Raw genomic sequence first — 23,000 nt, 5'->3', positions numbered from 1 at the left:
CCTCGTTGTTCTCTTTGTATGCGCTAGCATGTTGCTAGCTTCTTCGCTTGTTGGGTCTTTCGCATGCTCCCTCTCATGCTTTTTTAGAACATAGCTTCATTTGTTCCTTGCTTCTCGTATTAAACTTAAAAAGGAATCTATCAAACAAAACTGGATGCTATTAGCAGCAGTTAGAAGCATGATCTCATAAACATGCACATTCTTATCTAAATAACAATCCTAAAGATGTACAAATACCCAAGAAATCAACAAATATATGTGACATGGGTGTTTTCTTTCTTGACTCTATAATCTCAATGTAATTGAGACAAATAAAAAGAGCTTGCTTACTTTTTCTTTCGGACTGCAGCATCATTAGATTGAATATTGTTATGGCCCATGTTCCAAACCAACCAAAGATAGAGAAATTATCATAGTTATCATTATTTTTATAAGTTAATAAAACTATTTAACGAAATAGGAAGTGGAAGACTTTTTGGTGTTGTTATAAAGAGAAATTGATAAGACTTTTATAAGCTTCTTGTAATTTATCAACACTTGGCAACAGAAGTTGGGTACCACAAAGTCTTCTATTAATTTATCTGTCAACACCAAATTAAAAAAAAGTATGTCTAGTCACATCACACGTAGTCATCATATACAATTCATAGCATAGTCAGAATATCCTGATGCCGACCATTTGACTCGATTCATTGTGATCAAACAGGTCGGATCAAAATTAAATAATTGTCCAAACTCAACTTCGAGGAAACAAACTCCTTGCTGAAAATGGTTGAACGGCCGAATCTAATTGCTTTTTTTTTCCCCGACTGCAAGCTATTTGGTTCAGTTACATGACAGTGATGCATAGAAAGATATACGAATATATATATATATAAGGAGGAAGACCATTCTTGATGATCATCATTATTTCGTTCTTCAAGGCGGTTGAGGTAGCAATTTTCTGCCATAGCTGTCTTTTCCCTTAACTTCAACATAGCTTTTGCTTCGCTCCATTACATAAAATGAAACATAAACATAACCTCAAAGTCAATACGGACCGGCATCGAGTTCTTGACCCATGTTGTGATTAACCTCTTTTTAATTAATTCTTATTTTTGTATTTCGTGATAGCTTGTCTTTCTTTTTTATATTTGACAAATTTGTAAGGTTTTTTTTTGTTGTCAACAACAAATTTGTAAGATAACTAGGGTCGGTCCGGACTACGCCCGGTTTTTTTGTTTAAATTTTAATTTTGATTATATATTTTGTATTTAATATAAAATAGTATAATCTATTAAAATAAATATATTATTATAATTTTTTTAAAAATTTCATTGTTTCTTGTCTTACGAATTTTTAATTTCAGTATCCAATTTTTTTTTGTTATTGGAATATATATATAAGGTGATAAACAAAATGAACAAAAATTAATTAAATTTTAGTTATGGTGTTTAATTGGTTGGACTATAGATGTATTTTATTTCACTTATAATTTTTTCTAATTTTTGTTTCCAACTACCAAGTAATTTAATGGATCCTCCCCTTTAAATCTACAACCTTTCTTAATATTGTTTTCCAAAACTCAGCAGTTTAAATGTTATAATATTTTCTTCATCAAAAAACTTACGTTGATCATTAGTGTGGTACTGTGTATGTTGATTTTATTGTAGACTTCGCTTCTGTTACGGCAGTGTTTCAAACAAAAAAAATGTGTTTCAAAAAAAAGCTTTCTGTTACGGCATTTGCTAGTGTAGTGGAACCATACTAAACCTGATTTAATAAAAATATTATTTATTTTAATTTAATAAATTTAACGAACATAATATACAAATACAAATTATATATTTTTTTATATAAAGAGAGAATTTGAATTGTAATGTTATTTCAAAGTTAAATTCTGGTTTGAATCCATTTTCAATACCAAACCGAACAAAATCCACTATGACATTAGTTAATCACAACGGAAGCTAAAACGAAGTAAAAATAATTTCACACTTCTTTTCAGTTCATCTATTAAACTTTATATGTGTGTCCATATTTAAAACATTTCTTTGGTAATTAATAAATTAAAAATAATGGTAAAAACTGAATTTTTTTGATTAATATATGCATTGGAAAAGAAAAACAACACTTATAATGAAATAAACTTTAAACATAAAATGACATTTTATATGAAATGGATAAAGTATATATTAGCACTATGTGGCTTAAGAGATTTTATTTTAATTATTTAAGATTTGTTTATTATCAAAGATGGTATTGTTGACGCATAAGTAATCTACGCCTTTGAAACTCAGATATATTTGTTTAGGATCGTGTAAATGGTTTGTTTTTATTTTTTAATTTTCTATTAGTTAATTTAATGTTTTGTAGTATTTTGTAAGTGCATAATATTGTTTTAAATGTTTTTTTGTTCAATGTAGTTTTTTTTTTATATTTGAAAATAAAGTTAAATTGTATGAAACCAAAAATTTATCAACTAACAATACATATAATGAAGATAGATAGAAATATTTTTTTTTCTTGTTTGTCGTTGAACTCCAATAATTTTGTTAATTTGGGATGATGAATTTTTAGACATATTTAAAATATTTTACGTGATCCTCAACGGTTTGTATCTGGTCTTGTATCGCACAGTACCATGTTTACGTGAGAAAAAGTGAAGCACTGGTCTAAGGCATCTTTTATATATATAAAATCATTAGCATCTCTATGAGTTAAGTAACATATTAGACCAATGAAAACATGTATTTTTCAGGAAACTAAAAAATATGAAAACAATTGTTAATTACTAAAAATTTGTATAAAAATAAATAAATAAATGTTTTTGCACACTAAATTTATAATTGATACACTCTCTCTTTCTCGATGACCTTGATACCAAGTGAAGACATTTACAATGTTATATTCACAGAGAAACTAAAACAACAAAATAAAATCTTATTATTTAGTACTACTCAATAGCAGGAGGAAAAAGTAAATACAATCATACCTTTAACAGCTCAAGACTACGCATGGTTGAAAAAGATAAAGACTCCAAACAGTAATTGAGAATCTCATATCATGATAACCCAAGGATCAGATTAGGAGCTTACGGAGTCAAAGAGCCGTGAAAGAGAGATACTTTAGTTATTTGATGCATAAACACACCTCCATTGCCAAACGTTCTTCTTCTGGTCTGCGACAGAAACAAAATGCAGCAGGCCTCACAAACAGACTCTGAGATCCTTGCATCATACAGATACTTTAGAATGTCTACTTACGCATATGGCTCCATCTTTCTCGAGTGTAAAGTACGGATGTTCTGGTTTACCTCTGTGATCAAAGCAAGCTAGGGAATCACATCAAAACAAAGAATTAATAAATCACTGTGAAGTATAAATTAACAAAAGAAAAAGCAAATGGAACAATGACTTACCAGTATCCAAGACACGCTCATATCCTTGGATGAAACCAAACACTTTCTTATCGTAGTGATGAGTTCAATCGAAAGGGGGTATTAAATGCATCTGTAATCATGCTGGTTTAGGCCATCAAATTCCCAGAACCGCAACAGCCTAGCGGAGGAACACTTGCCGAACTTCAGATTGGAGAAGAACACCCTTGAGTTAGCAATTAAGCCGTGAATTAGTATGCTATATAAGAAATATGAGAATAGATGAGTTCAAGAAGAGAAATACTCACCTATATTTATACCGAACACACACAGGCTTTTAGATCTAGACAGCACATTCAAAGCCTCATCGTGGGCGTGAATCAAGGGGATTAAACATGAAGCCATAACTCAGACCGTTTCAGATAGTGAGATGAAGCGCAAACGTCACCAAATCTCCATCGCACGCAGAGGAGAGAAGAATTTCAGTTCATCGATTATGCCGTATCAGGGTTGGAGGCGTGCAAAACCAAAAACAGGGCCTATGTGAAAAATTGAATGGGCTTCTTCTACGCAAAGGTATTACGGAGAGCTGAGGTGACGTGGAGAAACGGAAGTTTCTAATTGGATGGAATTAAAATGCCTACGTGGACAAACTCTCCTTTGATTATATCTTCCTTTTAGTATAGGATAGATATTGAGAAACAAATGTTGGAGGCGTGACTTGTGAGGTCGGCGAGGACGAATTTAGTTTTCTAATAATTTTTTTTTTGTTTTTAATATAAAGAATAGTTCTCAAAATTATTAATTATGACTGTATTTTTTTTTGCAACTTCATTATGACTGTATTTTCATATGTTAAAATTAATGGTCACTGTATTTGATATATCATATGGTCACGATATGATTTTTAAATTCCAAATTGTATTAGAGTGATTAAAATTTTGATTAGTACATTATTGTTTATATTTTCAAACCAATACATAATTTTTTCTTAATTTGTCAACCAACATATTAAGGAATATATTCTCCTGGTTTGCAAAATATCAAGGTGGAAGAGGCATGCAGATCTTTCTTTAATAAGTCTTCGTTTGGGAGTATAATTTGAGAAAGTTAACCAAAATAAAATACATTTCCATCAACGGATAAACTATTAAAAATGATATGGACCGTATGAAGCATTGACACTTGTAGAAAATCACATGCCACACCACAAAGAGATAACATATTCCTAATAAATTTCGCTGACAAGGATTACAATTACACCCCTCCCTCGTCGACATCGTGTCATGACTCAAATCTTCTTTTTGTTTTATCTTAATTTGGAGTCTTTTGGGACATTAAGATTCAGAACAACGAATAGATTTTAAGCAAGTACTATGCATAAGAATCCTGCATCAAGCCTTGTGGAATATAGCTTTAAATGTCCGTGCCAACTTTTTTTACCATAAAACTTGAATACAAAACTATTTATTTTTAAATTATAACCAGTCGTTACGAATTTTATAGAAAATTTATAATTTTATACTAACAACAAAACGTGACAAAAATATTAACTGTATCACACTATTATCACCCATTATACTATTATGATTTGTTTCCAAATTTTAGATCGAATATTGTAAAAACGAATTTACGTTTTTTTTTAAAAGAATCTCCATAATAAAGTAGGAAACGCGATTTTTTACAGACACATGCAGACGGTGATCCATCCGAAAGAGACAGAACCATCTAAGCTCAACACTTGTCATTCGATCAGAAAGTCTTAAAACATTGCTTGTCAACTCTAATCTCTTTCACTAATCTCCATCGCTGTCGCCACGTTATAACTAGCCAAGCAAATCATATCACAAAAAGCCTCAAAAATAAATAATAAAAATAATAAAAGCCTCAGACAGTTCACTGTTTCCTATTCGTCTCTCGCCACCTCCTTCTCTCTTCAAACTTCTCGAACCCACCTCTCTGCAATAACAAAACAACAAGAATCAATCAAGTAGAACTCGTGTTTCTTGGAGTTTGTCCCAGAAAAGAAAATGGACGTGAATAACAAGGATAAGGAGAAGAAGATCGAGTTTACGTTCGAAGACGATGAAGATCTTGAAGACACCAGTAAGTACGAGAACGACAGCGACAACACTGATCAAAGCGACCTCGGAGATCTCCCTGGCGACGACGACAACAACAACGATGATACTTTCATCTCCCAAGTTCAATGGCCTCAGAGCTTTAGGTACAGCTCTCGAATCTATTCACACTAGAATCATCTTATAGAGATCTGATTGGTTCTTCTTGGTTTCTTCACAGGGAAACGACCGACTCTTACACCATTGCTGCATCACCAATCTTCGGGTCTCTCCTGAGCAATCCCAGTTTCTACACTCCGAGTTTCTACAGACAGAGCAAAAGTAATCTGGATGTTGAGTCTAAAGCCCCTTTGCTCCCTGAGAGAAACGAAGAATCCGACAAAGCCTCAGTTACACAATCAGTTTGGTCTCATAAAGGCTCATTCGCTGAAGAGTTGCCCATTGGTGGCTATGGCTGCAGCTTCACTCAAACAATTTTCAATGGTAAACTATAATTTCGATGTTCAATAAATCCCTAGGCGATGGTTAGTAGCATTATAGAGGATTATTGTTTAGGCGGGAGCCTAAACATATTTTTTTTAAGGCAAAATCGGTTTCGCCTAGATCTATTTTTAGAACACTTAATAGTTTAGTAAGAGTTTATATAGGTTTTCTTATTTTTACAAATTTGGGAGCCTATATGTATAATTTTTTTAAAAAAAATTAGGGGGTCATAAGCCAATGCTTCATTAGTTTATACTTCAGAGTTCAGACCGGTCCTGGTTGACTTCTGATTTTTGGTTTTAGTTTTAAGAACTCTGTTTTGGTTACAGCGATTAATGTAATGGCTGGAGTTGGACTACTCTCAACACCTTTTACAGTGAAAGAAGCTGGTTGGGCAAGTATGGTGATTCTTCTATTATTTGCTGTTATATGTTGTTACACTGCTAGTTTAATGAAAGATTGTTTCGAGGCCAAAACTGGCATTATCACTTATCCTGACATTGGAGAAGCAGCTTTTGGCAAGTATGGTCGTATTCTCATCTGTGTAAGTCACTCTCCTAGCTTCATATATTTTCAGTTGTTCTGTAGCTTTACATCTTAATGTGTTGTGTCTTTTCTTGCAGGTGATACTGTACACAGAACTATATGTAAGTGAAGTATCTTGAAAAGCTTTTGTTTCTGTCTGAATAATCTGAACTTACTAGAATCTTTTTTTGTAGTCATATTGTGTTGAGTTCATCATTTTGGAAGGTGATAACCTTACTGGTCTCTTCCCTGGTACATCCATCGATTGGCTTGGGATCCGCATTGATTCCAAACATTTATTTGGAATATTCACTGCTCTAGTTGTTCTTCCAACTGTTTGGTTGAAGGATCTACGCATCATTTCCTACCTATCAGGTACACTCAACGGCGTTTTGTTTTTTGTAATATTATTGATTACTTTCAGGGCCAGTCCTGAGCAGATGCAGTGAAGAATTGGCCTATGTATCTCAATTTTTTAAAAAATAATTACATATATTAGGTTCCCAAATTTGTTTTTTTTGTTTTTAAATTATATAAGTTGTCTATTCAAGAATCTTGAGTCAGCTTCTTTGATTCCACAGCTGGTGGAGTTATTGCAACAGTTCTGATAGCAGTGAGCACTTTCTTCCTCGGTACAACGGGCGGTATAGGGTTTCATCACACCGGTCCTGCTGTGAAATGGAATGGGATACCGTTTGCCATTGGTATCTATGGATTTTGCTACTCAGGCCACTCTGTGATCCCAAATATATATCAGTCCATGGCTGATAAAACCAAGTTCAACAAAGCAGTGATCACAACGTAATACCAAATAGATTCTCAACTCTTTATATAAGCTTCTTGATGTTTTGATCCAGTTCTTGAATCAAAGAGGTTTATGTTGTTGTTGTTGTGTGTGTGGCTACATTGCAGGTTTATTCTATGTGTTTTTCTATATGGAGGAGTTGCAATCATGGGTTATTGCATGTTTGGTGAAGCAACCTTGTCTCAGATTACACTAAACATGCCAAAGGGCTTGTTTTTCTCCAAAGTGGCTCAATGGACAACGGTTAGTTTTTTTTATCATATATCATCTTTTGAAGTTCCATTTCATTACTAAAACTCCATCTTGGTTCTGTTTTGTCTTAAGGTTGTGAGTCCGTTTACAAAATATGCTCTTTTGATGAATCCACTTGCAAGGAGTATAGAAGAGCTATTACCAGAAAGGATCTCAGAGAACATATGGTGCTTTCTTCTTCTAAGAACAGCACTTGTTGCTTCTTCTGTTTGTTCTGCTTTCCTTATCCCATTTTTTGGTAAGAACGTTAAGCTTATGTAGGTATCTGTTTACTGCTTAGTGGTCTCAATATTCATTATTATTTTTTTTGTGAAAAAATTGGCTGTTAGGTCTTGTGATGGCTCTGATAGGATCTTTTCTCAGTATACTTGTGGCTATAGTAATGCCAGCTCTATGCTTCATAAGGATAATGGGTAACAAAGCTACAAGAACACAGGTATATATACAATATTGAGCTTTATTCAGTCTCCTCTTCACAGTTTCTTGAAAGTAGTTTATGTATATGGACACTTAGATTAACTCTGACGTTTGTTGTGTTGTGTTATGCGGTACAGATGATTCTGAGTTCAATAATAGTGGTGATTGGGTTGGTGAGTGGGGCCTTGGGGACATACTCTTCGGTTACAAAGATCATTAGGAATTATTAAATGAAGAAGGCCATCATATAGTCTCTCTCCTTTTCTTTGAGTTTAATGTTTATGTTGATGCTAGTAAAAATCTTGATTAAGATTAGTTCGGACTTTTGAAGTAATAAAATTAGTGAAATGTTTGTTTTTGTATTTCTTTGTAACTTTTTTTAATGAGCATCTTTCTCCTGTTTAGTATTGCTCAATACTTGTAAAATAAAGAGTTATACTTATACACAAACACACACACGCAAAGCGTGAGCCACCTAAGATAGCTCTAACAACTATAACAAAGCTTGAATTGCGTGTGTGAATAACCAAAAACAAAGGCCAAAAAATAAACCAATTCTCTAACAACTCTGTTCTCTATCTCTCCTTCTCCGCCCCTATTTTCTTGTGTTCAATGGAGAACAACTACATCAATTTATTCTTCAACGCGATTTGTGGGTTACTCATAGGTTCTTGTTTTGCAAAACACGTTATCCTCCGTCCTAATGGTTCAAGAAGAACATTAGCATGGAGAAGGGAAACAAAAAGAAGGAAGAAGGATGATCTCTTCTTAGATGAAGAAATCAAAGTGTCACTCCTGGATTTATCCGATTTAACCTTAGACTGAGAAGCTCTCTTCATCTGAGCTATGTGCTATGGCTTGTGTTTGCTCTGAGCTGAGGGAGAAATGCGTGAGCGATCATCTCTGGGAGAAACACATGGAGAAGAAATGGGGGAGACTAATGGGTGCTGCAGCGATTCAAGAGTGGAAATCTCATGTCATGTCTCCATGTTAATGGGACGTCCCAGTTGCGGCGGCAGGAGACGTCGTTCATCATCATCATCTCCAGTAGCTATTGATTCTGTGATGTACTGGTACTCAAATCTTGAGAGTGGCAAGTTCTGGGTTTGTGCTCAGGTCAAACAGCGCAATGTAATGATCGATCGACCCATGAGTAAAAAAAAAAGAAAAAAAGACTAATTAATTCACCTTTTGATATAAAGTGCTTGTGGGTATTTGATTCTTTCTTTGGTCTGATGCAGCCCCTGTATGTTGGACTCGGGATCTCTTATTACGATGCTAAAGTCTGATACGATTCCAACACTGATACATTTCAAGCGAGGTAAAGAAACAAACGCTCACGGCTCAACCTCTTATTATTTGAACAAGTAGTACGTGGTTTAGTATTATGCGTATTTAGAAAGGTAAGATATCCGAGTTGAAAAGCAACTTTTTCTTGAAAAAGAGTTTAAAAGCAACTTCACGACGCTAAATTTTAAGCAAAAAAAAAAAAAATCTTCACGACACTAAACCTGGTTACTGTCTAAGTAGATATAAGGTTTTCATTTGTATATTTACATGAGGAATTAATCTACTCCCTCCGTATCTAAATGTAAGTAGTTTGTTTCACAATATATGTAGTTTACATATTTCAATGCATCTTTTCATTTATTGGATACGGTGTGACCAATGAAATAATGTTAAGTTTTTAATAATTAGTTGAATTAATTGTTTAAATAATATATTCTTTTAAATAACAATTTTCTAAATATTCGTGGTTTTAAGCAAAACTACTTACAATTAAAAATAGAGAGAGTAATATCTTTTAGTAAACCCTGGATACCAGAGTAATAAAAAAAATCTATTGTTTTACCCCGGAGGAGGAGGTAAACGTGAGGTGGCAAAAGCTGAGACCGTCTTTAACCGACAAAGAGTCACGTGTTTTACACGTGTCCGACTGTTTGCAAGGACTCATACCCGGAGACTGTTTCGAGATCCAATGGAGAAAAACCAAAGAGCTCCGTTATGGTCCGTCTATATATCTCTGTCTCAAAAAGAAACTTTCGTTATGCTCCTTCCGTTTTAGTTTAATTATCGTTACAAAGCAAAATTTCCGTTTCAAAATAAATATTATTTTATAATTTTAATGTAAAATTAATTAACAAGATTTTTCCATTTATTTTTCTATTGGTTAAAATATAATTAAATGTATAAGTAAATATGTTTTTATTTTAGAAATATATAAAATCATATCCCTTATATATTATTTGAGAAGCATTACAACATTTTTTATAGCCATAAGTTGGTTATAAACTTTTATTAAACTAATATTAAATTCAATATTAATGTTCTTCATTTTTTAACCATTACGGAAATAATAAATTTTTGATAGAAAAATAGTGCATCCTCTACCATATTTATTTAATTTTAAATTATTAAAATAAATTAAATATCTACATTAATCATATAATAAAATTTTAGTTATTTTAGTTTAAACTATAAATTACTAAAACTGTTAAAAATTTCACATTCAAACTTTTGTAACCCATGGTTTAAATTTTTTTTGTTAAAAGAAGATACAAATAATACAAAATCATATAATTAGGAAATCTCATTTAATAAATATTAAGATTATAAGATATATATATATATATATATATATTAATAATGTTTAAATTAAACTATATACTATATAAACATACATAAATATTTTAACTTCGAAAATTATTTTGAACACAAATATTTTTTATAAAAACTTTGAACAAATATTGACAACTTAATATCTAAATTTTAAGCCTTGCAATAAACTTTTTTAAAAAGTTATAAATTACTAAAAATATTAATTCCACAATAAAAAAATTGTTATTAGTGATTTAAATTTTTTTAATTAAAATATATAAATGATCAAAAATCATATGAGTAAAAAAAATCATTTAATAGATATTAATATTAAAAGTACACAATATATATATATATATATATATATATATATATGTTTATATCATTTAAGTTTCATTATATACTGTTTAAAATAGAAAAAAATAATTATTTGGATTAATAAAATTTATTTTTGTGTTTGCACAAATTTAATTATATACGTAATCATTATTAATTTTTTAACTATTTAATATTTTATTATTTCATAATATGTAAAAATCTCTTAGACTATATTTGCGAAGTGGTTTTGCCACGTATCCTTTCTACAATCAATTTCACAAAACAAATATGACATGACTACTGAAATTGATGACATGGCTTCCGAAAAAATATGAGATTGATAATTTCATTTAATGTTGATTTATATTTTTAGCAAACTCATTATAATATGGTAATAATTCATATATTACATTTAATATTGATATTTATTTTTGGTAAACTTTTTTAAAATATGGCAATAGCTCCTACATTATCTATAAAATAAATATATTCATAAATAACATTTCAAATTTCAAAATATTATTATTTTTGTATAATTATACAATTTGTATTATTAAAGCTTTCAAAAATTTGTACAATTTTTTAAAAATTTAAATATCTAATCGTAATATCATTAGTTTTTTATATACCTACAAATTTTATAAATATTGTTTATGCTAAATTTTTGATAATTATACAATTTTATATTATTTTTATTAGGTATAATATCAAATCTATATTATATATTAGTAAACAAATAGTAAAATTTATAATATTTAATAAAATTTATTTTTAAATATAAGTTAGATTTAAAAAAAAAATTACTGTACATGGTGTAGGAAAACACCTAGTATATAATACATAAAATTATATATATATATATATATATATATATATATATATATATATATATATATAATGTTCATTCTGAAGAAGGCACATATTTTTACTTAGTGTTTTATTAATTTGTGTGTATAAAGTTAGAAGGACAATTAAAAAAAAATATTCAGAAATATATATATATATATATATATATATATATTCTCCGGTAACCAAGCGCTCGTGACTTGGTGGTAAAGGAGGTACAGCTGTACTGCCCGCCACCCGGATTCGAGCTTTGCCCACAACAGATTTAACATCCTTTCCGTTGGGGCGCTGTACTCCTTACGGGGATAGTTGGAAATATGGCTGACTAGCTACCAGAGTTAAAAAAAATATATATATATATATTCTCCGGTGTAGGTTGGTGGCTTGGCCACGTGGGTCACCTGCGATACTGCGACAGCAGACATAACTGCCCTTGCTTCTCTCAAGGTAACATTCGTTTTTTTTTTTTAAATATATACGAAAAGTTATTTGTTTTTTCTTTTCTTTTTGAGGCAGAGACTGTGGTGCTGGAGTTCAGACCATTCAAACGGGGGTCGACGCCGTGGGGAACGATGGTTGTAAACCGAAAAATTTACCGTGAGAGTGGGAACGAAGCCAGGGGCTTTTACGGCGGAGTAAGGAAGTTGGGTAGAAATAGAGATTTTATACCTGGAGACGCCTCATAGGTATTTATTTGTTTTTGTTTTTGTTTTTTTTTTCCAGATGCTTAAAAAGAGTAATCACATTAATTAATTATGGTTAGGTGTCAAATCTCTTTTTTTATTGTAAAACAATAATTAACTAGGTATTTGTCAGCAGTCCGCCATCAGATTTAATCAGATTTAATCGTTTTATAAATATTTATTAGTTTATATTTCATAATTCAAAAATCGATAACTTATTATTTATGTTTTCAAAAAATTAAATCAAACATAAAATTATATTTATATATATATATTTGAAAAAAAATCATTATTGTGTTGAAATTTTACAAGAAAACATTCACATGTTAGAAATATTTTAGAAAATATCTAATACAAGTGTTTTTAGTTGACAAATATTTAATTGTAATTTGTTTATATGTTATTTTCTAAATTTTATAATTGAAAAAATAAAATTTAAGATAACAATATAATATGTAAAAATTATCTGATTTAAGTTATTTTGATATTATTAATAAAAATTCTTTTTTTAAAAAAATATATAATTTTATTTTTTAATATCTTATTTTTTATTTTTATAATTGAAAAATATGTTTGAGGATAACAACATAATATATAAAAATTATTTTATTTAAAAATAATATTATTAATAAAATTTTGTTTATGGTTATATAATTAATTATATATAAAATTCATTAAAACTTTGACCACTCTAGCTTTTAAATTGAGAGTTCGATTGCGAAAATTTATTTCGTAAATAATCGTATAGACCACAATAAACTTACGATAATTTCTTTTTTTTCTCTTAACTTTTTTTGTTAATTTCTTTAACTAACGTTGAGTGGTTCCTTTAAGCTTCGTTCTTGTGTATTTTGTTTGTTTTATTTTTCTCCTTAAAGTTCGATTTAGCATAAAGATTAAAAATTATGGTATGTTATGATGAATATTTTCTGAATTTGGTTTTGATTTTACAGATTTTGCTCTTCGGTTGCATCATTATGAACTATTAATGCCACCATAAGTCTCTCCTTTCTTTTTACCAAAAAAAAAAAAAAAGTCTCTCCTTTCTTTGAGTTTAACGTTTATGTTGATGCTAATAAGATCTTGATTAAGACTATTTATGACTTTTAAATTAATAAACTAGTGAAAGGTTTGCTTTTGTATTATTATTTTTGTGTAACTTCTTTATCTTTATGAATCTTTCTCCTGTTTAGTCATTTGGGCACACAATCTGATGGTTAAAACTTCACCTTCAATGTTTCACGTGCAGAAGGAATGAAATGCATATGAGTTTAAATTACACTAATGCTGCATCAGAGACTCCTGTTAAAAGAGATGGTTTCAGAAGCTGCAGGTTACTCTTGTCTTTTTCTAATACTGATGATAAAGAGTTTAATAACAACTACAGTAGTTAGTAACTGAGTACATAGAGTGTTGTCTGGTGAAAGTGCATATTTTAAAATGTCATTTTTGATTAGTAAATTTGTTTTTTTTCAATTTTTTTCCATATGTGAGATTATATAATCACATTCTAATAGTTAGAAACTTTATTTACCAATTTTGAAGACTTTAAAATTTATAAATTTATTGATTTAGGAGGTATCATACTATTTTTTGTTTTTGACATTCTGCTGTATTATGAATCTTAAAAAGAACTGCGTGCCGTGTTTTCACTATATTTAACACCACGATGTTCATTTTCGTGGAAACTTCATGTAGTTTGACATTCTCGTTCAAAAACTATGCGCCAATTATATTATCGGTCTGCAGCAGCAAGCTTCTTTGAACTTTCTTCTCAAATGGATTATAAGGCGGACATTAGGCCATTCGGGTCGGGTTCGGACCGATTCTTTTCCGGTCCGGGTCCTTCGGGTTCTAAACATTTGGACCCAATAGGTATTTAGAAATTTTCGGTTCTTTTCGGGTCCGGATCGGCTCGGGTTTATAATTAAAATACCCATAAATACACATAATTTTTCGGGTCTATATCGAGTTTGGGTCGGATTCGGGTATTTAGGATCTGAAAAGGACACAACATATCCAACATTATATTTAGTCGATATTTGTCATATATATCTAAAATTTTACAGAATAACTTAAATAAAACTATTAATAATTAAAATAAAATATTTTAAACTCTAAATTTTATATTTTAAATCTTTATATTACTTAGAAAATGTTACAAAATAATAAAAAATATTGTTAACAAAAGATATTTCAACTAAATCATAAAATAATATATATAAAATAGAACACAAAAAATCATAGTTTTGGATGTACATGTTTTTAAGTCGGGTACAAATCGGTTCTTATCGGGTCGGGTCGGGTCTATTCGGGTCGGTTTTTTTGGGTTCGGGTCTATTCTGATCGGTTCTTTTCAGTTATGGTTCTTTCGAGTAAAAGTAATTTAGACCCAAAAGGTACTCGTAAATTTTTGGTTCATTTTCGAGTCGGGTATTTTTGAATCGGTTCCGGTTCGGGTCTTCGGGTCCAGGTTAAAATGCCCTGGCCTAGCAGACATAGTTAGTTACACACAGATCTTAGTGAGATTATTCTCCATTGTTTACAAAAAAGATGTTTTAAGTAATAAACTTAAACGCCACAAAGCAGCAGGAAAATGGGCATTTAATTCTTGAACTATTTAAAATCGAAAATTAAAATACCGAACTATTGCTCGCATGCTTTTATTTCCCAACTATTTGTTGACTCCGCAAATTGCTACCCAAAAAAGTCAGTCGTTAGGTCAATAACGTTTGTCGTTAGTATTTTACCAATCTTCTTTTCCATTTTACCTCAGATATTCGAAATCCCCAAATTAGAACCTTTATCTGAGAGAGAGAAAGCGATTCCAACAAGTACATACGAGATTTCCGGTGACGTGATGAAGAACTTCGAGAAGAACAAAACTCTCTGTTGGTGAAATCTTGAGCTGTTTCCCGACAAAGAGTCTTCTTCTTTTCGACAGAGAATTTTGTTCTTTTTGAAGTTCTTTATCTCGTCACCGGAAATCTCCTCTATATTTGTCGGAATCGGTTTTTCTTTCAGATTAGGGTTTCAATTTGGAGATTTCGAGTATCTGAGGTACAATGGAGAAGAAGAAGATTGGTAAAACATTAACGACAAACGTTATTGACTTAACGGTTGACTTTTCTGGGTATCAATTTGCCGAGTCAACAAATAGTTAGGGAATAAAAGCGTGCGAGCAATAATTTGGTATTTAAATTGCCGGTTTCAAATATTTCAGGAATTAAATGCTTATTTTCCCACAAAGCAGCTGCTCCTGGTATTATACTTGTATTTGGAGACGTGGGGATTATTCTTCAAGTGATCCGGTTTGATTATTTATTCAGAGGAGTCGGAGCTGAGCAAGAAAAGCAGCACGTAGCTCCAAAAACACAGGAACTGAGGACCCTCTCTCTGAGTTTTATACAACTTTTTCACCATCAACAACAAACATCATCATCATCAAGCCAAAGCCAAAGCCAAAGCAAAGAGAGATTCTCATATTGACATTTGAACTGTACAAGATTAATTCTATTTCTATTCCACTTCCAAATGGCTACGGACACTAAAACACATCAGAAACAACAACATGAGAATGAGATGCAGGCAAACTCCATTCTGAGACATGAATGTGTGTGCTTATGCTAAAATGGAGGAGAAAGAGGATTAGTACCTCAAGTTCAAACTTGACAACATTAGGAGACGTACTTAACAGCTGCGTCGTCCTCTATCATATGCTAGAGTTACTGAACATGCCCCCATTTAATGTTAGTATGTCCACAGCGATCGATCTGGTTTGCATCCTCTTTTTCTTTCTTTGTACCGTTTTATATTAGGACAAAACGTGTAGGTCGTGTCTATTATTTGTTCATGGTTAAAGAGATAAGGAATGAGTTTCATACACACCACACTGACATAGTTATCGAATCTTTGTCTTAAATCCTTACACATGAACACTTAGGGGCTGTTTGTTTCACCATTTGCCATCTCCATCCAAATGATTCATTTGTATGATCTATTCAAATGATCCATTCAGATTTTTGTGATTGTTTGTTTGTCCATCCACATAGTTAATCTAGATGAATCATCTAAATGAATCTCATGTTTGTTTCTTTATTTTCATTTCCATTCAAATGAGTTTAGTAAAGAAATTACCAAAATATCCTTGTGTTGATTTAATCATATGTTTAATATTAATTTTAACTATATTACATTTAATTATTTAGTTTAATATATTTACATTAGAATTATTTCAAAATTAACAAGTTTTCTTTTTGCGGTTTGGGCGGGAAAACAAGTTTTTTTTGGTTTTAGCGAGAAAACATCTTTTTTATGTTTTGGCGGAAAATAATATTTTTCGGTTCTGGCGGGAAAACGATATTTTTCGGTTCTGGCGGGAAAACGATATTTTTCGGTTTTGGCGGGAAAATACAAATTTTTGGTTTTGGCGAGAAAACAAGTTTTTGCGGTTTTGGCGGGAAAACACGTTTTTGGGGAGAAAACACGTTTTTGCGGTTTTGGAGGAAACCACGTTTTTGCGATTTTGGCGGGAAAACGCGTTTTTGCGATTTTGGAGGGAAAACGCGTTTTTGCGGTTTTGGCGGGAAAACGCGTTTTTGCGGTTTTGGCGGGAAAACGCATTTTTGTGTTTTTGGAGGAAAACACATTTTTGCGATTTTGGCGGGAAAACATGCTTTTGCGGTTTAGGCGGGAAAACATGCTTTTGCGGTTTAGGCGGGAAAACGCGTTTTTACGGTTTTGGTAGGAAAACGCGTTTTTGCGGTTTTGGCGGGAAAACGAGTTTTTGCGGTTTTGGCGGGAAAATGAGTTTTTGCGGGAAAACGAGTTTTTGCGGTTTTGGCGGGAAACGAGTTTTGCGGTTTTGGTGGGAAAACACGTTTTGGCGGGAATACATTTTTACGATTTTCGCGGGAAAACGAGATTTTTCGGCTTTGACGGGAAAATACAAATTTTCGGTTTTGGCGGGAAAACACATTTTTTAGTTTTGGCGGGAAAACACATATTTTGGTTTTGGCGGAAAACACGTTTTTGCAATTTTGGCGGGAAAATTTGGTTTGCAACTTTGGCGGGAAAACGTATTTTTTGTGTTTTGACGGGAAAATGTATTTTGGGGTGTTGGCGTGAAAACATTTTTTTTGTGATTTTGGCATGAAAACATGTTTTCGGTTTTTGCGGAAAAACACGTTTTTGCAATTTTGACGGGAAAACATTTTTTTTGCAATTTTAGCGGGAAAATGCATTTTGGGGTTTTTGCGTGAAAAAGTAGTTTTTAGCACGGGAAAAAGTGTTTTTGTAGTTTTGTCAGTTTTCGTTTGTGACAAAAATGATATTATGTTTAGGTTTGTAATTTGTGAATTACATTAGGGGTATAATAGACATTATACCATTTTGAATGAACCATCTCCATTCAAATGATCCAAATTGGTTCAGCTGAATGGACTTTAAAATTAAGCCTAAATTTCCAAAAGTCATCCGGATGATCCATCTGAATGAGTTGCACTTTTAGTGCCTAAACAAACGAAACTCTCATCTTCATCCAAATGGCTCATCCAGATGGAGAAACAAACAGGCCCTTAGTTGCAGCTTTTCTCATCTAGCTCCAATCTCATTGCTCCTCCTAAGCTTTCTGTAATGTCTGAGTGTAGTAGTCTGACAAAACCCAAGAAACTAAACTTTCCATCTGATTGTCTTATCCAATCTTGAAGTACAACATGCATAGGGACTGATGATGGCCCGAGTCTGAGTTCCTGCAGTTAAAAAACACATATCCATTCACAACCAATATGTTTTACGTTTCCTTCTTCACGAGTCGCTCTCTATGTGAATAAGATAGAAAGTGTGTAAAACTCATACCGACGCAAGTTCCTCAGTCATGATGGGTCTATTCCCATCTTTCTCAAACAACTCGTAACCACGCTGTGCGTGTTAACCAATGATATAACTATAGCCTCGGTTCTTACCATGTGAACATAATCTAAGACTCTTGAATCCTTCATAGCATTAGTTGAGCTCTTTAAGATTGCCTGAGATTAATATGAAAAAAAAAAAAAAAAAATCAAGAATCAAACAAATTAAACCATTAATGAAAAGAGAAGAGGTAGATGGAACTCACTGTTTTGAAATTCTGCATGGAGATATATCCATCTTTACTTGGCTCCAACAATGTAAACTGCTCCCTCAGATAAGCTAGCTGCTGTACAGTTATTGTCTTAGCAAGAGCCTGTAACCATGAGAGAAAAAAAAATCCATTAAGCTCAACATGTCAAGTAGAATACATAAAAGCTTCTTATAATCTAACTCACCGCTAAAGCTGACTTTCTCAATGAAGTTGACATTATATACACTTTTACAAGCTTGTTATGATCATATCACATGGTATCTTCACTTCATGAGAGCCAACCAGCCATGGATGACCTGAGGAACAAAGAAAATCAATTCTTCACATGTAACATGTTCATAATATAAGTACTCTGGTGCTATACACTTACACAAAGCCTGAGCCGCAGTTAATCTCTTACGGTAGTCTTTGTGTAGCAATCTTTTCACAAAATCTACAGCATCAGGCGACAGTGAAGGCCAAGGAGCCTCTTCAAAACTAGGTTCTGTCTTAAGAACAGCTCGAAAGAGTTCATACTCAGTAGGGGCCCAAAAGGGTCTACTGCCAGAAAGAAGAACGTAAGTCATCACTCCAACCATCCACATGTCAGACTCTGTCCCGTATGCACGGTGCAAGACTTCAGGAGCTACGTGTAAAGAACTTCCTACAATATCATTCAACCTCTCGTCTGCAGAGTTTCAAAACATTGTCAAACATAACATTGAGATGGGTTTGATAGGGTCATTATTCACACATCTCTGACCTGGCTTGACATAAGCAGAGAAACCAAAGCCAACTGCTTTTAGAGGAGAAGTCTCGTCCTTAGTGCTGAACAGGAAGTGCTGTGGAAGGAAAACAAACAAATAGAAAGAAACATAAGTGGAAGTCATTCTGTGCGTTAACAAAAACAGTTTATTGTTGCATTCCGGCTAGGAATTCAGTTCGATTCGGTAGGTTTAAAAAAATCGGTTTTCGATTCTGCTAGACCAAATCATAGCAAAAACCCAAACCGAACTAACTGAACTAACCAAATTTAAACAAAGGTATCCGAAATTTTAACAAAATTAAAGCAAAATGTAACCGAAAGTTAAAAAAAATTGGGTTAGGTTCGATAGAATTTTCAAAAGTCAAACTAACCAAGAACCGAAACAAACTTTATATCAGGTTATAATTTGGCAAAATTTAGGTCTAACCAAACTAATCACCCGAACTAACCGAACCCACATACCTAAAAACTAGTGATAATGTGATGGGACCTTGATACTAAACATTATCATGGGTTATATAAAGTACCTCTGGTTTGAGGTCACGGTGAACCACACCTTGTAGATGACAGTAAGCTACTACACTAAGAATGTAACATCCCGAGTTGTGATATGTGAAAAGGCTTAAGAGAATTGATTTGGCTACCTATGTCATCAAAGTTGACTTACCTTTTCCGGAGCACATCCTGAAAGAACTCCAGAGTTAAGCGTGCTTGAGCTGGAGTAGTGGAAAAATGGGTGACCTATCGGGAAGTGATTCGCGATAGCGTGCGAGTGAGGCCAAAGCACGGGAAAAGGTCGGGTGGTGATTGCAGGGTCAGTAAACAATGATTTCGAGCCTTGGAAAAATTAACGGACCGACAGTCGGACAAGATGGGGTCCACGGGCCGAGAGAGCGAGCGTGGGTGGCCCATTAGCTGTGGGCGGTCGGGGCGTTACAAAGAATCTGAACCATTACTTGTTTAGCATCATCTTCTGCGTATTCGCAACCCCTAATGAGATACAAGCTCAACAAAGTCAGTTACATCAAAACACAATTAAGTACAGACAAGGAGCATTCAAATTTAGTACCTTTCAATTATTTTCTCAAAGAGATTACCACCTTTACATAATCTGAATAAAAAAAAAAAAGAGATTATTGTATTATTAAAAGACGAACAAATGAGATAAGAGAAATGATGTATATATATACTTACTCCATGACAATATAAACGTTTTCATCATCTTCAAACGCGTCATAGAACTGGACTAAGTTCTTGTGACCAGTCAAAGCGCTCATTATCTTAACTTCTCTGCTAACATCCTCGACCATAAGTGCATTCATCAACTGAAAAACACTAAGCAATGAGTCCAAAACGAGTAGCTCGAGGAGATAAAAGAAGCAAACCTTGGCTTTATGAATGACTTTAACAGCAACTTCTTGACCCTTCAGGCTGTTGGAACTCGTTTTTGACGATATGGTTTAAGACCATTTTTTTGGTAAGTTTCCGGACGAAGACGTTCGTCGGAATAACCAGATGTTGGACACTATGAAGTAGTGTACTCGTGTGTCAAAATCGGAGTTGGTTTTGAATGAGAAATGAAAGACTAATGTAAAAGTATTTGTAAAATATTCATATTAGAAATATGAGGTGAGAATCTTCTTGTAAATAAAATGGAGAAAATAAAGCAAAGTTTAAAACTTTGTTTATACTGAGAAAGAAAGATATTTGGACCAAACCTAAATTTCAGGTTTTGAAATTTGGTAAATGATTCAAGAAATTAATAAAGAATTTAGACTTGTTAGTCTAGTATTTACTTAATTTATTTGTCTTTATTTTTAAAAAAACTTTGTGGTAAATAAAATTTGAATAAAATAAAGAAAAAAAAAATATCTTTGCTAATTAAATTGGTCAATGTGAAGTAGTGGAGGTATGAATGCAAAATTGATTATGATTTTGTAACCTACATCTAAATGCACATCCATATAATTATGATGAGAATCTCCATTTTGTGCCAACGTTTACGGTTTGGTCTATGACAAACGTAAGGTTTGGTTACTGACTATATAATAGTCATTCCTCTTCTCATTCTAGAGACACACATCCAAGACAAACAAAACCAGTTTCTCCTATTTTTTTTTTTTTTGTGTGTCCGAGGGTATAACATAAAAATAGGTTTGATAGGCTTTGGTTCTCAAGTGCTGTGAGACTGAAGATATAGGCAGTTGTATCCTGGATTCTTAAACGTATCAAACCGGCACACTACGGGCGTTTAAAAAATTAAGGAAAGAGATCTAATCTCGATTCTGCTTCAACCTAGTTTTTTTCCAACTACGATATTATATTGTTGTATTTTTTATTCATGTTATTTGTAATTTTTTGCTTTACATATCAAATTTGCCTATCTAGTAAATGTGGTGCCTACACAGGCTGCCTTTTTTACCCTTGGCAGAGCAAGTGTACCCCAAGTCTCCACGACCCACCTGGCCATCTATCTCGTAGTGTGTAGAGAAGTGTCTCGAGAACCCGAAGCTCTTGTTCAGACCCACCTCGCTGGTTTCATTGGTTTCTGCGGAAACTTGGCGGCGGCTCTGTCTTGATCGCTGCTCGATGGGTTTACCATTACAGATCCCCATGAGTTTATTAGAACTGAGAAGTGAACAAGACTAAAGAGTTTTGGTTCACACCACAAAACAAGGTTTGATTGATCAGTTAGTTCTCAGGAAGAGCATAATTATGTGGTATAATCTGACAATCTTTTGACAATCATCATGTTAATAGATTGAGAATTAAGAAGAAGAGATTAGAGGAAGATAGACCACACGCAAAGATTTGGGAAGAAGGAGAGAAGCTGAGTTTCGTACCAAACACAAGGAAAAGTCAAGTAAAGACAGTACATGAAGCAAAAGCAAAGTGTTAAAGAAAGAAAAAAAAAAAGCAAGAGAAGAGCCAAGTCAATAATTCAGCAGACATGTACATTGTACAATACCAAGATGGCAAAATACTATTAATGTATTTTTTCACTGATTTTCACAATAGGAAAAAAAACTATGTAATCACTCAGTTTCGGTAAAAAGTTCAGTTTAAAAAAGAGTTATTACAAAAAAAAGCCTATGTTTCTACTAAGTTTTGGTCCAGGTCTATTCAAAACCAAAGCTCCCCTAAATTATTTGGAGGTTTATAAGAGTTGTGACAAGAGTTGTCATGTCGGAGTCACTGTCACTATGGACTGCTCTACTCAAATCTATAATTTGGGCCTTTCCCTGAAAACCCCTATGAAGGGGGTCCAAGTTTCTTTAGATGGGCTTAAGTCCTCTAATTCTTTTTGTCTGTTTGTTTTTATTATATCAATCCATTGAAGAGTTTAATGGTATTGAAAAGATCAATTTGATCATTTCATTTATTCGAGCAATGTAAGAAAATAAAAACTGATCCATACCACAGAAAACTGAGATATGTGTTGTTGACTAGTGATTGTCTCAAGAGTTGAGTTTTATAAGTAGTAAAGCCTCGGACTAAGCCCTAAAGCTATATTAAAATGACTGTTGCATATATTTATCTAGATTATCAAAAGTTTTGGAGAAACATATAAAACATATAAGAACCATGAGCTCTTGGTCTAGTGGTAATAAAACTCTAGCTGGAGTGTCTGCTTTGGGTTCGAGTCGCTTTGGCCACCTTTCCACCTATAACTGTGCGTGCCCGGATGAAAAGCCTCGTGGAGATTAGTCTGGGCTTACCGTCTTGGATCCCTCACGGATATAAAAAAAAACATATAAAACATAGTTT

At 32.9% G+C, this 23,000-nt stretch overlaps 1 protein-coding gene and 2 pseudogenes across 1 annotated transcript; 2 read left to right on the top strand and 1 right to left on the bottom strand.

Moving 5' to 3' along the window:
- Nucleotides 1–5,207: 5,207 nt before the first annotated feature.
- LOC106391641 (amino acid transporter AVT1A) lies at nucleotides 5,208–8,283 on the top strand. The gene is made up of 10 exons (XM_013832336.3): nucleotides 5,208–5,585; nucleotides 5,660–5,922; nucleotides 6,252–6,466; nucleotides 6,546–6,569; nucleotides 6,642–6,822; nucleotides 7,029–7,248; nucleotides 7,360–7,495; nucleotides 7,577–7,742; nucleotides 7,834–7,940; nucleotides 8,059–8,283. The coding sequence occupies exons 1-10, from the start codon at nucleotides 5,389–5,391 to the stop codon at nucleotides 8,149–8,151; spliced, it is 1,602 nt and encodes a 533-aa protein (XP_013687790.2). The 5' UTR covers nucleotides 5,208–5,388; the 3' UTR covers nucleotides 8,152–8,283.
- A 236-nt stretch (nucleotides 8,284–8,519) lies between these two features.
- Nucleotides 8,520–13,950, top strand: LOC106391642 (annotated as a pseudogene).
- A 3,522-nt stretch (nucleotides 13,951–17,472) lies between these two features.
- Nucleotides 17,473–20,689, bottom strand: LOC106394112 (annotated as a pseudogene).
- Nucleotides 20,690–23,000: the final 2,311 nt, after the last annotated feature.

The sequence above is a fragment of the Brassica napus genome, chromosome C4, assembly GCF_020379485.1.
Source record: "Brassica napus cultivar Da-Ae chromosome C4, Da-Ae, whole genome shotgun sequence".
In the NCBI taxonomy this organism is placed as follows: Eukaryota; Viridiplantae; Streptophyta; class Magnoliopsida; order Brassicales; family Brassicaceae; genus Brassica; species Brassica napus.
This window is presented reverse-complemented; position numbering and strand designations above follow the sequence as displayed.